The sequence below is a fragment of the Sesamum indicum genome, linkage group LG9 (assembly GCF_000512975.1).
Source record: "Sesamum indicum cultivar Zhongzhi No. 13 linkage group LG9, S_indicum_v1.0, whole genome shotgun sequence".
Classification (NCBI taxonomy): Eukaryota; Viridiplantae; Streptophyta; class Magnoliopsida; order Lamiales; family Pedaliaceae; genus Sesamum; species Sesamum indicum.
The window spans coordinates 11,502,125-11,518,734 of NC_026153.1; the positions used below are offsets into that span (position 1 = coordinate 11,502,125).

Consider the following 16,610-nt stretch of genomic DNA (forward strand, 5'->3'; position numbering starts at 1 on the left):
AAAAGAGAGTAGTTATCCGTTAATGATTTAACCCCTATTTCAATTATGAATTTGCCACGTCCAAGGTCGAAAATCGATTCAAATTCCACCTGAAATTAATAGCAATAATGATCCACCATTTTTACGTGCCTAAGTTATAACTTTGAGACCAAAAAGTGGTCCAAATCAACGTATACATTAGGGGGGGGTGGAGTACTTTAATGAAAACAATTCTAACACGCACGATCATCATGTCCTCATCATATGACTAAAACCATGTATATATATACAAATTGAACTACTGAAAACAAGTCATCATACACTACCATAAAAGTGGCCAATTTCCCCAATGACGTCCGCATTAAGTAATTATTGTTGACTATCATGAATTTATTCTTAGACTCTTTAAGAAATCTTCTGACTTCAATGAAATGATTCTTATAGAGAAAATTGAAAATTACTATTAAGTTTAAGAAAGAGGTAATTGCATTTTAAGTAGCACGGTATAGGGTTATTGCAACTCAGGTATCACTCTTTATAAGATAGTCAATTTTGATATTGTACTTTAGAGAGACTTGCATTTTTGGTACTTCACTTTCATTTTGGTCTCTAAATTTTCTAAAAGTATCAATTTAGTCCCCATAATATTTTTTTTCAACAGAACTATTCCTTACTATTCAGTCGATCAGGCCCAACATGCTTTCGAAATAAAATTAAGTATCCATAAATTTATAACTTATTTGATCGTTTTGTCTCCGGGTATTCTAAGTTTTCGATTTTACAGACTTCCTCTAACCACACTACCGTAATGGATGGTTCGCAAGTTTTTGGCTCCTTCAGCAACAAACAGCATAACCCTATTTTGTTTCCCGTAGAGATACTCCACAATGGAGACTTAATAAATATTTTGGTGGATAGGTTGGACAAAAACCTTTACTTTATTTAAGAAATATAGGTATTACATAGATATTTTTCCTCTATGGGAGAAGACCACTGTTGAACCTCTCATATAGAAGACTATTCTTGTTGGGGAAACCCCCATAAAATTGAGAGCTTAAAAACTACAAAGATTAGGAAACTCAAAATATTATGCTTTGAAGAGTTGAAGGAAATTTTTGATGATCCTCATCTGCTTCATTGCTTTCTTATTTATAAACATCCGCGGACTCCAAACTTATTCCGTGATGACGTCATTGAGTTCGTCATCTCCTTGTCTTTTTCGGATAACGTCATTGCGTTCATCATCCTTGCATCCTTTCAAGTTGTCGGCCTTAATGGCTTGTCAGCCATGTGCTTGCTAGTTGGCTTTGACTATTGGCCTTTGTCGTCTTCTGCCGACAACTCACTTTTGAATTTTTACATTCTGCGGGTTTTACTTGGTCTTGTAAAAATCCTTTCTCTTATTCTTGTCTTGTTTTGGTTCGGGTTTCTTTTGGGTTACCCAAAATTTTCTTTGGAATAGGGGCTTTTCTTATTTTTCACAGCAAGGGCATATGTGGTTATGTCATTGCCCAACATGCAGCATGTTGCATGTCTTCATCTTCGTAGCCTCGGTTGCAGGCAGCTTGTTCTCTCGTATAAGTATTCTCTTTTTCTCACACATGTTTTCTGCAAATTTGGTGCTTTTCTCTATCATGGCGTTTAACAGGAATGATCCATTTAATTTGTGTGAAAATATTTTAAATGGATAATTAACTTTGTCCATCTCAGTAAGACAGACTCATAAACCACATGCTCTTCTGGTTGAGAAGTCATCCTTGCTGATAGCTGATACTAGGGAGCCTCGCTTGTGGCAGCTTTGATCTTGCTGAAAGCTACCATGTCTGGCCTCTGCAGCTTGATAAAATGGAATGCTGGATGAGACACTCTTCCTGCAGTTTCTGGAGCAGTTGATATGATTTTTAACTCCACAATATCTCCTCTTTTCAAGTGGAGGTTGTCTTGCCATGAATCATAGACCGCCTCACTAATCCATTCCAAAAGCTTTGAAATGTTTGAAAAACTTGGTGACATAGTATGAACTGAAGCTAGAGCTCCAAAATCATACTATTTTCGGGCATCTTCTAATTTGGATCCTTCTAACATCCAGACTCTGTTATACTTTTTAGATGTTCGATTATGGTCTTGCTTGAATTCACTCCTTTGCAAAAAATTAATATTTTTCACATTCGCCGGTAAACCTGCCAAGTAGAAAAAGAAAATATCAACTCGTTAATATTAACCTTAGAGGTGTCTGTCATCGATCTAAGGCTAATCTCTCCTTCTTTTACCTAAAGGTGCTGGGTTGATTTGTATCATCAAGACTTTACACTTCTCGTGATTCAATTATTGCCATTTCACCAAAGTCGGGGGATGGCCTTGTACTATCTGTACTTTAATCTGACATTACAAGTTTAGAGTCCTGTACTCTAAGTGCATGTTTAGAGTCATGCTCCTTCAACTCGTGAATCATACCCGAGGACGATGCCTTTAGAATTGGTTCTTGTAGGTCGTTCTATAGCGAGGTTGAAGACACCATGGTATTCTTTATTGCAACCTGGACAGTGTCAAGATAACCTCTTTGAATTTGTCTGCCTACCTGACATTCACTGCTAGCCGTCCAAACTTCTTGTCAAGCTTCTCAAGATTTTCTCTGATGTGCTTGAGCTTCAACATGATGGAGTTTGCTTCAGATGTCTCCATCTCTTGTTAGGAAATCCATTTCGTTTCTCCTTGCTGGTATTCTACCATGGATTTTGGTTGCTTGTAAGCTTTTCACCGTATTTTCTGGCAGCACCTTCTGAATCTGGTGAATTCTCCGTCATTCTTCTTGTTCCTCTTTGATAAGAAGTTCAGGATCCCACGTTGTGGCCTTATTTAGAATTTCTAAGATGAATTTTTTTCTCTATCTTTTCAAGATCTGAAAATACTCCTAGTTGTCATTCCATCATTCAGTGTTTTGAGATAATCTTTTTCCTTTTCTAGGATCTCCATAAAGAAATTTCATCTTCGATCTTTCAGAATTTAAAAGTATTCCCTATTGTAGCTCGAACTCTCATTCGGTTCCATTATCTTAAAGAGTCTCCTTCATTAGTGGATAAAATATCTAAATATAATATAAACACATTTATTTCTTCAATAGACCTAGGCTTTGATACCACTTTCAAACAATGGGATTAGATCTGCGAAAAATCAAACTTTTTGGGGCTGAAATGATATTTTCAAAAGTTAGGGCATGTAATTAAAAGTGTCAAATCAAAAATCAAGGTACTATAATCGCAACTTTCATAAACTACGGTATCAATCTTACCATATATTCAAAATTGTGGTACTAGATCTAGATATTCTTGAAAGTATGACACCTGAATCACAAACTGACCTATAGTATGGTACCATTTTTGCATTTAATCCCATTTAAAAAATAAAATATGTAAATTTTAAAATATTAAATATATGTAAGTGTAAATTTAATTTTTATTAAATAATTCAAAAAATTTAAAAACTCCAATATCAACTTTAGATATTTAGTTTTAAAAATAAATTAAAAACTATAAAATTGAATTAAGATTATTATAGTGATGGTAGAATAGTAAAAAATAAAATCGAATTTATTTAAAAAATAGTCAAAGAGCTCGAAATACCTCTCAAGGTACTTTTAATTTTTAGCTAAAAAACACACTTGTTAGCAGTTTCAAAAGCACAAGTTTCCAAATACCTTAAAAGTGCTTTTTTAGAACCAGAAATTGAAAAATATTTTTCCAAAGCTCCCACAAACACTCTCTTAAAAAATAATTGCAAAATTATTAAAAAAATTAAAATAATATAATTATATGTATAAGTAATTCTTGTAATATTTATGATTTTTTTATATTTTTTAGTATAATGTGTATTCACCTTTATAAATAGATGAACACTATAATATCGAATCATGAGAAAATAACATAACTTAGCCTTTTGAGCATTTGTCTTCTAGACATGGATTATATATATGGCCGAATTGTGGAAATCCTCCTCTTCCATAACATTGAGATTTTAATATTTCAAAATTTTGGGTTTTATTATTACAATAATTATTACTATTCATATATATATGGGACAATGAGTCACCTCTAACAAATTTTCATCCTAACGTATTCGACATTTCTCCTCTAAAACAATCTTGATAGTGTCTCCAAATCCAACTTTTAAATTGTAACAATGTTGATCAAGTCCAAACAAAATTAGAATTTGCTAGCTGTAACGCCCCGTATTTATTATATTAAATATTTATGTATCATTTTTAACAAATTACCATAATACCAAGGAGATTTAATATTTTTCACCTATTTTTTTTGGTTTAATGTTTATTTACGAAAAGTTTATTTGAGTTAATTTAAGATAAAGAAAAGATTATATGAAACTTGATTTTTTTAATTTTTAATCCAAACAAATGCTAGGACATTACTATTTTCTACTTCTATTTGGACCAAAATATAATTTTTTAGATTCTAATAACATTATTTAAAAGAATCAAGAAAGAGAAAAAGACAAAAATAAGAATTTAAAAAAAAAATAAAATAAAAAATTTATTCCGTGTGATATTCCAAGTGAGCATATTATCCCCTATGAAGAAAAAGTAGTAATTAACTCCCCTGTGTTAATTAAAGTGACACAATTTACCCCTCTGTCTAGGGAGGTAAATTGCTTTATTTTTAAAAAATACAAGAGGTAAATTGCTATTTTTTTTCATAGGGAATAATTTACTCATTTAAAATATCACAGAATAGCTTGCATTCCCAAAGAAAAAATAAAAAAGGACGAAAATCAAGAGAGAAATACCTCAACTTTCATTCTCCTTGTCATGGGTAGGAAGAATCCAAGCAACCTCCTTTTTGCTATTACACCTCAACTCCTATAGGCTGTATGTATGAATTTTGACCCTAAACCTTCTTTGATCCATTTTAGTAACCAAAAATAATATCAATAGGCGAACAAACAAGAAAGGGATGCAGAAGAGAAAATAAGGTTCTGAAATTTTTTCCTCTTTTATTTACCTTTGAGATGCAACGAATAATATGTGATAAATTCACCAGGATCCTGTCGGTGGAGTTAAATATAAGGGAGAACAAACCTCAAGGAGGACAACTGTAATTTTTGATCTAACAGAGATGTATTTATAATTATGTCAAATCTCAAGAGGTGTTGATGTAATTTACCCTTTTCAAAACATACGTAGTCCTAGATTTCAACTCATCCTTCGTCATTTGCAGTAATATAATTATAAGAATTAGTTATATAATTCGATGTTGTATTCAATATACAATTATTATTATATTAATTTAAATTTTTGAATGAATTTAATTAATTATTTAAGTTTGACACGGCTATGGCCATTTTTCTGGCTTTGCCACTGCTCTTGAGCTTTGACATATATTCTAGTTTTGCTCTATTTTTCGATGATATAGAGATACTAAATTTTAAATGATAGAAAAAAAATATGAAATTCGCCAAGTTGGAGTTTTGTCAGAGATGGCCCATCGTCCCAAATTGAAAAGGCATTCGTCATGCTTAAGCATTTTAAACTATAAAAAATGGTGAGTATTTATTTGAACGATTCATTTATCTCTCGTTTATTTTCTGGAGGTGACTCATTATCCCACATTAAAAAAGCATAAGTCAAATTTAGGCACTCTCGAGCTTAAAGTGCTTAAGCTTGACTTATACTTTTTTTAATATGAAATAATAAGCCACCTTAAATGCTTAAAGTTGATTTATATTTTTTCGATGTGGGACATTGAACCACCTTTAACATATATTAATTGGTTGTGAATATGGAATCTATATATGCTATTTATACTTCCATACTTTATTACAATTAGTGATGGGTGAATTTGGTGCCATGATCTTACATAACTACTTTCCATAGATTTTTTTTTTTTTTAAAAAAAAAAATTGTTATGATATTTTCTCTCTCGAATATTATACATTCGTCTTCTTTTATTATATTTGAAAAAAGGGATAATTACTCTCACATCCTTTAAAATTTAGTGTAATTACACTTAAATTCTTTGTGATTTGTAAAATTACATTTATCATTCCTAAAGTTTGCTTCTGTCTAATAAATAAGTTCGTCGATTAGTCAAAATTCATCGAAATTGCTGATATTAACAAAATAAAAAATTAAAAAAAACCTATATTTACCCCCAATTGACTTATTACTGACTTATTACAGATCAAATAAATCATTTTATGATCAAATTATCCTCATACATCTTTATGCATGTGAGAAGGTATATTTTCCCCGTTATAAGGGTACTTTAGTTCGAAAAAAATATTTGACCTAGGATAAGTCAGAAATAAGTCAAACGAGAGTAAATATCAATTTTTATTCAAATTTTTTTTCGTTAATATCAGCAAATTTACTGAATTTTGACTAACGGAGAAACTTATTTGTTGGATGAAAGTAAACTCTAGGGATGTTATATGTAATTTTTCAAACCACAGGGAAACTGCGTGTAATTATACCAAATCTCAGGAAATAAAAGTGTAATTATCCCTTTCATATATATATAAGAGTAAATGTTTGGTAGCTTCACTTAAAGAAAAAAACTAAAAAAGGAAATATTTTATTTTGAGAAACGATATTTGTTCATTATATTTCTACTTCAATGCAATAAAATAATTTCATTCCTTATCAAATACTTATATTTGTCTAATCAGATGAATTTTCCCCTGTCATTTTATATTTAAAAAAATCATTAATTGGGAGGTAAAAATATAACATTTTTAATTTTTTAGGGTTAACAAGAAAAGGATATTCAATTGTGGCAAAAATTACTAAAATTATACGTAAAATTTTACTTTTAATCCTATATGATAGAGGTTTAACATTTTTAGTTCTTTAATTTATGAAATTTTTAAAATGATTTTAAAATTGAGAAAACTCGACACATTTAGTCCTATATTTTATGAAATTTTTAAAATGGTCCCATAATTTAAATAACTTGACATATTTAATCCCATAAATCCTGTAAATCAGAGGACTAAATGTGTCAATTTTTTTTAATTTTGGGACCATTTTAAAATTTTCATAAAATAGAGATTAAAAGTGTTGAACCTCCTATACTAAAAGACTACAAATATAAATTTGCGTAAAAATATAAAAGATGCACCCTTTCGATTGAAACAAACAACTTTTGATTTGAACTATGCATCATTTTGAAAAGAAACACGCTTTATAAAATAAAAAAGTATTCGTGAATAAGATCACATTTATATTTATAATTAAAATTAATTATAAAAATAAATAAAACCCATCCCCTATTCCCTAGCACTGGCTTTATTTAATCAAATAAACGTGCCAAATGTCAAGTGTTTAAGTGTCAAGTACTGTTTGTATAAATAAATATAATGAAGGATTCGTACTTTTCCCTTTTTTTTTTTTTAATATTTATCAACTCAAAAAAGCTTATAAACTCTTTAAAACTATCTCGACTTTTCCATACGAGACAATGTTCAACGTATTCTTTGTAGTACGCAATTTAATACTTGAATGAATTTTAAAAAAATAAATCTAAAACTCGAACGCTATATTATTTGCTATTCTTTGCTTTTTTTTTTCATCTCAAATTTTCATATTATTATGAAAAAAAATTACAATTATTTTTTAAATAATTAAAAAATTTAACAATCTCGAAATTAAGAAAACATGAAAAGAGAAACATAAAAAAAAAAAAACTAATGATCGACGTATAATATTAATAGGATAAGAATAATTAATAAGGCATAATTCGATTGGCGAAACTAAGACTTCATAACTTTATGATCATCAGTTCAAATCCTATCAATCTGTGAGTATTTGGTTAATAGCCGCTTGTTTTACTTCAAATTTCTTTTCTGCTTCTTGAGTGCCGAAAGTCCGGAATTAAGGAACTAATTCCCTTTCGATTTAGAATTTAAATATACTTATTTTGATGCATCCGTTGCGTTCTTGTCAACTCCCGACTCATGTCGATTCTTCCAATACTTGGTTGATAATGATAATTAATATATCAACTATTGATGAACTATCCCACAATCATAAGATCATTGGTTGAAATCCCATCAATGTATAATTTACTTTACTAGTTAGTAGTTGTTAATTAATTATAAATATATTTAATATTGATAATTAATATATCAATTACTAATAATTAAAGCGGTTCATGGCGTAGTAGTAATCGATTTACTCAAATAAAAAAAATAAAATAAAATCAATGACTGGATATTGAGATTTTTCCAAGCTGTAGTACTGTGTGTGTGTGAGAGAGAGAGAGAGTGAGAGAGGAAGCAAATCTATAATGGCAAGTGGAGAGTGCAAAGGGTTATAAATGTCTCTAAAAGATTTGAAGAGTCATTAGTTGGAAAAAAGAAGCTGTATCAAACTTGTTAAACATTTTAATTTTTTGACTTTGAGCTGATCTGCAGCTTTATTCCTAATTTTCTAATTAAAAAAAAAAGATTATTAGGGTTTTTTATAGTTCAGTGGATTGAATGTGCTATATTACTTATATATATAATTAGATAGTAATTATAAAAATTAAAATTATAATATATGGATGTTGTAGTACTCTATTATTGGTCTCATTGTCAGTTATTTATTTAAATATATATTAATTCTGACGTGGAGTGCATGTTTTTTTATTGCGATTAACTATTTTTGGGATTCTGATACGTATCGCCTTTTTCTTTTTAAGAAACATTTATTAAATAGTTAATAATTTTTATTTTTTGAAAATAATTTAAATTAAATATTTTTTGTACTTACCAAAGAAAAAAATATAATGATGTTAACTTCATTTTATATATGTATATCATATTTTTCCGTTTATAAGTATAAAAATATACATGAGAATATTCAGTGAGGAACAAAATTTAAAACTTATGTAATTTGTTTTTGTTTATGTCTGCATTTTGTGTTCAAATTCCAATGGAACGGAGTCAGGTATAAATTGATAATTTTCAAAAGAAGCGTAAGCATAATTTTAATTTTTTTAAAATAATATAATTTAATATTTTCAAAAATAATTTAAGCATACTTAATTTTTTTAAAATTAAATATCAATAAATAGAAGAACTCATAATGAAGTAATTTTTGAATCGAAATGATATTTTTAATATTAAAAAATTTAATAATTATTTTAATGGGATTTCTAATATTTTTTTCCCATCAATTTCTTTTCTTTTTTTTTTAAAAAAATAAATATATTGTGAGGAGCAGTTTGCTTCCGTCACTTCACTTCCCGCGGAACGCCAACAATTATTTAAACTCCTGCATCTGTCTCACCCTCTTATGAAGCGCGTGTTACGCACTCTCCAATCAAATCTAATTACATTAAAATTATTTAATGTATTTTTCCAGAGAAAAACTTAGCTCTCACCATCCCTCGTCTTTTTATTAATATTTTTTCACTCCTAAGTTGAAAAATACTTGATAGTCAAATAATAAGACATGCTGACAAGTATTACTAAGATTTGAAAATGATTTGATTCGTGACCAAAATAGTTGGGAGAGAAAGCAGTTTTATTTGATTTGAAACAAGAAAAGACATGCTAACAAGTATGACCAACCCATGTGACCTATAATTTCAAAAAGTTCAAAATTAAAATAGGAACGCATTCTCAATGAAAATGGCTTGACCAAACAAAATCCCAACTACCCAAATAGTGAAAAGTAAAAATAATCTCATTGAAAACACAAACAAACGAGCTCTTATATTTTGACCACATTTAATCAATATTCGTCATGATTGTACTATATATAACACAAACTTTTGTTATAATTCTTTAACTGTAACTAATATTTTAGCATTGTTTATAAAAATAATGGATAATAGTCGCTGCACAGCCCGATTAATTAATATTCATTCAAAAATTATAATAATGAATTATAACGATTTCTTCTAATCAAAAGATTATATTAATAAAAGTTGTATCGTGAAAGATGCCAAGTGATAAGGACTCTAATTTTTTAGAAATAGCAATCCAATTAAAGTCATGTGGAAAATGCCCAATCTGTTTTTTATTGTAAATTAAATTAAATACAACACATGATTTGTATATTATAAAAAAAATAATTATAATCTTTTAATTAATATATGAATTAAAATATCAATATTACTACTTTTCTTGGCAGATATTAGGACTTGTTATATAGCCTGATATTATTATTTTTTTCTTTTATCAAAAAATTGACTAAACTATTTACTATTTAATAATGTAAATAGATATCTTGGAAGTAGAAAACAAAAATTCCACGTACGAAAAGACTTTTGTGATGTCAACAAATTCTTTAAATAAAATATGATGTTTATATGTTATTTAGTTGTTAGCAAGTAATTTATTTAATTATAATTACTATTATATGATGATTGCATGTCGTCTTACGTGTGTATAAATAAATAATATTTTACAATTTAATATATATTATAAATAAGAGTAGAATATATAGCCAATTCATTACATTAAAAAAAAGAAAAAGAAAGAAAAAAACAAATTTATCAGTTAATGTGAAATTTAAAAAGTCACATAAGTTTTTTTTTTTTTCGATAAATGTAAATTTCATTAAGTAAAGGGTAGATTCGTACAATACAGCAATATTCAAGGTGTGGTTTCTCCCTCGACCAAGGGATACGTCGTAATCGATAAAGCGCACTACTACTAACAGAGTGAGGTAATGTAACACTCAGTATTATTTGCCAAACGTCCTCTAAGATAAGAAAAGTTAGCGACTCAGCCGTCCGATAAGTCACATAAGTTAGTTATCTAATCCATTGAATGACATTTTTGACTTCACAAAATATTAGTACAACAGTATCAATAACCGTTATTTGTGAGTGTAGAGATTTTTTATTTTTATATGATTATTTTTAAAAAAATTATACATATTTCGTGTATATATTAAATAAAATAAAATATGCAAGAGGGCTACAATATATTTTTTTTCTTGATTTATGAAATATATAGGTCAATCAAGGGTGAGTATGAAGTTTCATTTAGTTTTTTTTTATTAATATCAATAAATTCGACAAATTTTAAGTAGTGGAGAAATCTTTTTATTAAAAGAAACAAACGTACTGCTAAATATAATTTTTTAAATTATAAAAAATTTACATATAATTATATTAAATATTAGAATAGGTGATATAATTAGCAGGAAAAAAAAAATTCCTATTAGGGGGACTTGTGGGTGAGGGTGGGGGTGGGGGGGTGTTGGGGGTTGTTGGGGCAAGGCAAATGAGCAAAGTGTAGTGAGAGTGACCTGGTGCGCATATTCAAACAAGCATTAAGCACTACATAAACACTGTTGCTTCCCTGCTCCTTTCTTAGTGGAAATCTTATATATATATATATATATATTTCTATAATAACTCTTGCTGATCATTTTACTGTAGCTTACGATAACGCCCACCTCCACACACACACACACACACACTACAACTCCAAACTATAATATCCCTTCACGCACACACACACATACCCCACACACTTGCATAATTGTAACATAATCTATATCATACTAATCTATAAGGCAACAGTTACAGTAAGCTTCTTGCTTTCTATTGGCCATATAAATAGAAATATTTTGAAAAAAGATGTGGCGTTCACATTCATATTCGATGCTTCTTCCTCACTGCAGCAAACCACGCATGGGAGATGGGTTTTGGAGCAGTGTAGTTTGCCTCTGGTAACTTTTCTTGGTTGAGGGCTGTCAACTGAGCGGGAAGCTTATTTCTCAAAGTGGGCTCTTTAGTTTCACCATTAAGGTCTCCATTTCGCTCTTTCTCTGTGTTTCTATGAATGGTTCTTGAAATGGTGAAATGGGTTAGTAAGAGTATCAAAGACTTGTATCAGTTTTATTGGTTTGATTTCTCCTATTTGTGTGGTCTTTTCCCCTTGTTCTTGTTTGAGAAGATCTTTTGGCGTTGCTCAGTTTAAGGGCTTTCTTCTCTTGATGATATGGTTGATCAAGATCAAGAATTCTTTAAGTTGGAAGAGGATCTATTGTTGCATATAGATACATAGAGCCAGACATGTTTGTGCATATATGTTTGTGTTTTTTTCCTTCCTTTTGCTGTTTTGTTTTACCTATTATGGAAAAAAAAGGTAAGATGTTGTTTTTCAGCTTGTTTTTTCTTTAATTATGTTGAGTATGTGCCAATGGTTCTGTTACTTGTTTTCTTTCAGTGTGCCTGTCCAAACAAATGTTCTTTGCTGTTCAATTTATGCTAGAAAAGTTCCGGTATGATGGCTCTTCATCAATCAGTGATGAACTTCTAACATAGCTGCAAAAGATGTGACCTTTCATATGGTTTGGTGGGATTATGGTTTAAGTGTGTTCTAACAGCAGACATATAGCATGATGTTTGAAACTCTTTTAATAGGATTTGCGGAGTCTTAACTGATATGAACCAGCATAGCTGTCAAATTTAAATTTGATTTCTGTCTCCTGCAATCGAGCAAATTAGTCACGGATACCTTTTCATCGACTCTTAACCGGTTACGCATAACTAGTATGGATCATAATCCTTTGGTGTTCGCAGTTGATTTCTTCTTAACTCCTGATGGATGATTGGATTGTGAATGCGACAGCTTATTTTTACATTTTTCGATGTGGCAAATATCTGTTGCTTGCAGAATCTCACAATTGGTATTGTGAAAGTCTTGGCCATGTTTAGTCATATTGCTTTGAAATTAAAAGATGATGCTCAATTTGACAGCTCTGTGAAGATGCTTTTGTTCCTTTGTTTATTGCAGTCCTCATACTACCATATTGGCTTTATCTCATCTCTTCTCATCTTCATTTGTTGAAAACTTCATTTGACCGAGCTACGAGAGCAAGTCCATTCAAGAATTCAGTTGTTAGATCCCTTTCACCGCAATCATGTTTCATCTCTGATCAAATGAAATAGGAATATATTCTGGAAAGAATACATGGACCAATCACGCAATTGATTGGACGTAAAATTCTTTGAGAAAGTTTGCTTTACGCCTAATTTGATGCTAATGTTGTTTTCTCCCACCTGCCAAACCAAAGCTTCAGGGGATCTGATTACATTAGGAACTCCACAGATAGCAGTTATACTCTTGAGTTTGGATTTTTGGTCTGAACTTGGGAGTCTGATTCGGTCCTGTTTCATGATTCCAATTCCTCGGGATTGCAAATTATGCCTAGTAGATTCTTAGTGAAGTTAGGTTATATCTCTCTTGTTCCATTTATTTGATTACAAATTGAGGTAAGAGCTAACTTAATTCCATTGACTAACAGTCAGAACAGAATGAATTCTGCATCCACCCACTTTGTTCCCTCTAGACGTATGGGCATATACGAGCCGATCCATCAACTGCCTATGTGGGGAGATTTCAAAGGAAACAACTTGCTGGATACCTCTTCACCGATGATGCTAGAGATTGAAGCTAAGTTAGACAACCAGGTGAAATACATTGTAATAACTATTCACGGATGTTAACTTGTTCCTTGGATAATTTGCCCAACTTGTTAACTGACTTGTTTTTTGTGCCTATCTAGTCAGAGGATACTTCTCATGGAACTGTTGGACCTTCCAACAAGTATGATCAAGAAGCAAGTAAACCAGATGATAAGGTGGATATGCGAAGGGAGTCTACTATCTATCTTGGCTTCATTAGATTAGCCAGCACTAGTTCTTGTTGCATGTGCCATGTTACGGGTATTCAGTTGTATCAGTCAAATTGTGATTTATAAAGATATGCAAAATCATCTTATTTAGTGAGAAAAAAGACAATCAAAATGCAGGCATTACAACATCATATGATGGTTTTAATGTAGTTGATGTTGTCTACTTATGCATGCATTGATCTACTATGGAACGTTCACATTAATATATAAAGGATGTCGCCTTGTCAATGCGTATAATCTTTTTGAATCCACTAATTTATGTCAAGTTCATTGACATCTTCCCACTTCTAAAATTCCTTTCATATTGTCAACCAAAAATGCCATCATTGTTATATCGTGACTGGTCTGGAGTTGGGGTTATAGGTACTCAGACGCTTGGCACAGAACCGTGAGGCTGCTCGTAAAAGTCGTTTGCGGAAAAAGGTACAACCAGACCATCAGAATGTTCTTGTTAATTATTTTCCGCCCTTACTAGAAAGCCATTAACATAGACCAGACAGCCTAGTTGCCTGATCTAAATTTTGTTCCACAGGCCTATGTTCAGCAATTAGAAAATTGTAAATTGAGACTTATTCAGTTAGAAGAAGAACTTCGGCGAGCCAGACAACAGGTAAATTTCTGTTAATAATGGTTTCTACTGCTCAAGTGATTCTGTTAATAATCAGAGCAACAGATTTCAAATGTTATCCCCTTTCGCTCTTAAAAAGAGACAGAGTCTTAAGACGAAATTTTCTGCTGCAGGGTCTGCACGTAGGTGGTATAGATACTAGCCAGCTTGGTTACTCTGGAAGTATAAACCCAGGTTTATAGGATCAGCGCAACCAGTTTCAGTTTCCTTGTTACAAAATGTGTTCCTAATCAAACTTTGCAATGATGTGTTTGGAATTATCTCCCGCTATCAAACTTGGCTTAGTTGTTTTAATACTTTATCTCATTCAATATTTTATTCTTCTCATAAGTTCTGGTTCCCTCTTTGAACATGCAGGAATTGCTACATTCGAGATGGAGTATGGACACTGGGTGGAGGAACAAAACAGACAAATCTCCGATCTGAGGAACGCTTTGCATTCTGATATTGGAGATATGGAGCTCCGCATTTTTGTTGAGGGTGGAATTAGGCATTATTTGGATCTCTTTACCATGAAAGCTACAGCTGCAAGTGCAGATGTCTTCTATATTATGTCAGGCTTGTGGAAAACACCGGCTGAACGCTTTTTCTTGTGGATTGGGGGCTTTCGGCCTTCAGAACTCCTAAAGGTGATGCACATTTTGTTCCAGACTTTAACATATACTGTCCCTATCCTTTTCTGATTGAGAAACGAGGGCGAAGAGCATTTTCTTGGAACGGTTTAGAAACTTACAACTGATACGCGTGGTTTCAAAGCATGATAGTTCAATAATATTGTTAAAAACTTGTTATCAAGATTGAATCCCCCCCAACTGCATTTTATTAAAAAATTAGTTTTGTCATAGTTTGCTGATCACAGTTCAATGCATATATCTTCAATTTTACATATTATTACACATCCATGCATAGAGAGTTAGCTGAATCATACTGTTTTACTATCCTTCTCAGCCACCTCAAGAATGAAGCTGAACAAGCCTTGTCACAATATATATTTCCTAGTCAAGTCATCGCATGTTTCTCATATTTGTTATCCTAAATGTGGAATGTCATTAATAACTGTAGGTGCATATGTTTAAAACAGGTTCTCTTGCCGCATCTAGAGCCCTTGTCAGAACAACAACGTTTGGACGTGTGCAATCTCACACAATCCTGTCAGCAAGCCGAAGATGCTTTGTCACAGGGAATGGAAAAACTCCAGCATATTTTAGCCGAAACCATAGCTACCGCTCAACTTGGCGAAAGGAATTATCTTACTCAAATTCGTGGTGCAATAGACAAGTTGGATGCTCTAGTCCGGTTTGTAGTTCAGGTAAATCTTTCTTTGCTTTCTCTTTTTATCTCATGCAAAGGTTCATAGTTAGAGCAATGATCAAGAACTTTCTGAGCAATGTCGTTTGGAGAAAAGTCTAAAAAGTTTTTGAATTTTATAAGCTCATTTACTAAAAAGGTTATCTAACACTTTACAACATCAATAAAAGCCATCTAGTCTTACACTTATAAAACCAGAATCTCAAGGTCTTTTTGTTTTGTTTTGTTTTTTAATTATCCCTTTTCCTCTTAGCAGGCTGATCATCTTCGGCAAGAGACCCTGCAGCAGATCTCTCGTATTCTTACAACCCGCCAAGCAGCTCGAGGCCTGCTTGCCCTGGGAGAGTACATGAAACGACTTCGTGCACTAAGTTCGTGTTGGTCTTCGCGTCCTCGTGAGCAACCCTGAGCGGATGCATCAGCTCCACTCTCATTTTAGTTAAACTATCAGTGTGGTAAGAACTCAACACAAACCTCAGCTGTCTGCCCATTTTTGAGCTGCTTCCTATGATTGAGAATTTGTACATATGATCAATTAGCTGTCTGAAGAGGAAGTCTGCAGATACTTTTTCAGTTATCTTGTATTCTTTTTCAGTTTTTGTGCTGATTGTGCCTTTCATTGTCTGCTGAGGCATCATTCTGTATGTCTAGTTTTATTATTCTATTTTGACTGTAAATTTTTCAGGCTTGATTGTCTCTTGTATGCGACGGTCCTTAATATATGTTGCGATGGCAATGAGAAATGTCATTTATAGGTATGGAGGGTAAATTACACCTTTTTTTTTCCTATACTTAACGCCAAAATTGATTTTGGTCCCTGAACATTTGGATGCACGATTTTGGTCCTTAATTTTTGTGAAACGTTACGATTTTGGTCCTTAATTTTTGTGAAACGTTACGATTTTGGTCCTTAATTTTGGTGAAACGTTACGATTTTGGTTCAGTCAATTAAATTGATGTCAATTTTAACAGAATTTGGAACACGGACCGCTAGGCTCCATGTTGCTTTGGAGGGTGCTTTTTTGGTACTCTTTGTTTGAT

The 16,610-nt window shown here is 31.6% G+C and overlaps 1 protein-coding gene across 2 annotated transcripts; it reads left to right on the forward strand.

The window, feature by feature from the left end:
• Positions 11,392-16,291, forward strand: LOC105171237 (transcription factor TGA1). 2 transcript variants are annotated; one of them, XM_011092274.2, is made up of 10 exons: positions 11,392-11,518; positions 11,615-11,741; positions 13,244-13,409; positions 13,505-13,579; positions 13,997-14,056; positions 14,166-14,243; positions 14,375-14,435; positions 14,619-14,890; positions 15,343-15,570; positions 15,826-16,291. In XM_011092274.2, exons 3-10 carry the CDS (start codon positions 13,254-13,256, stop codon positions 15,976-15,978), a joined length of 1,083 nt encoding a protein of 360 aa, XP_011090576.1. In that variant the 5' UTR covers positions 11,392-11,518; positions 11,615-11,741; positions 13,244-13,253; the 3' UTR covers positions 15,979-16,291. The 2 variants fall into 2 exon arrangements, with proteins under 2 accessions (XP_011090576.1, XP_011090575.1); XM_011092273.2 differs by lacking the exon at positions 11,392-11,518 and having other exon boundaries at positions 11,555-11,741.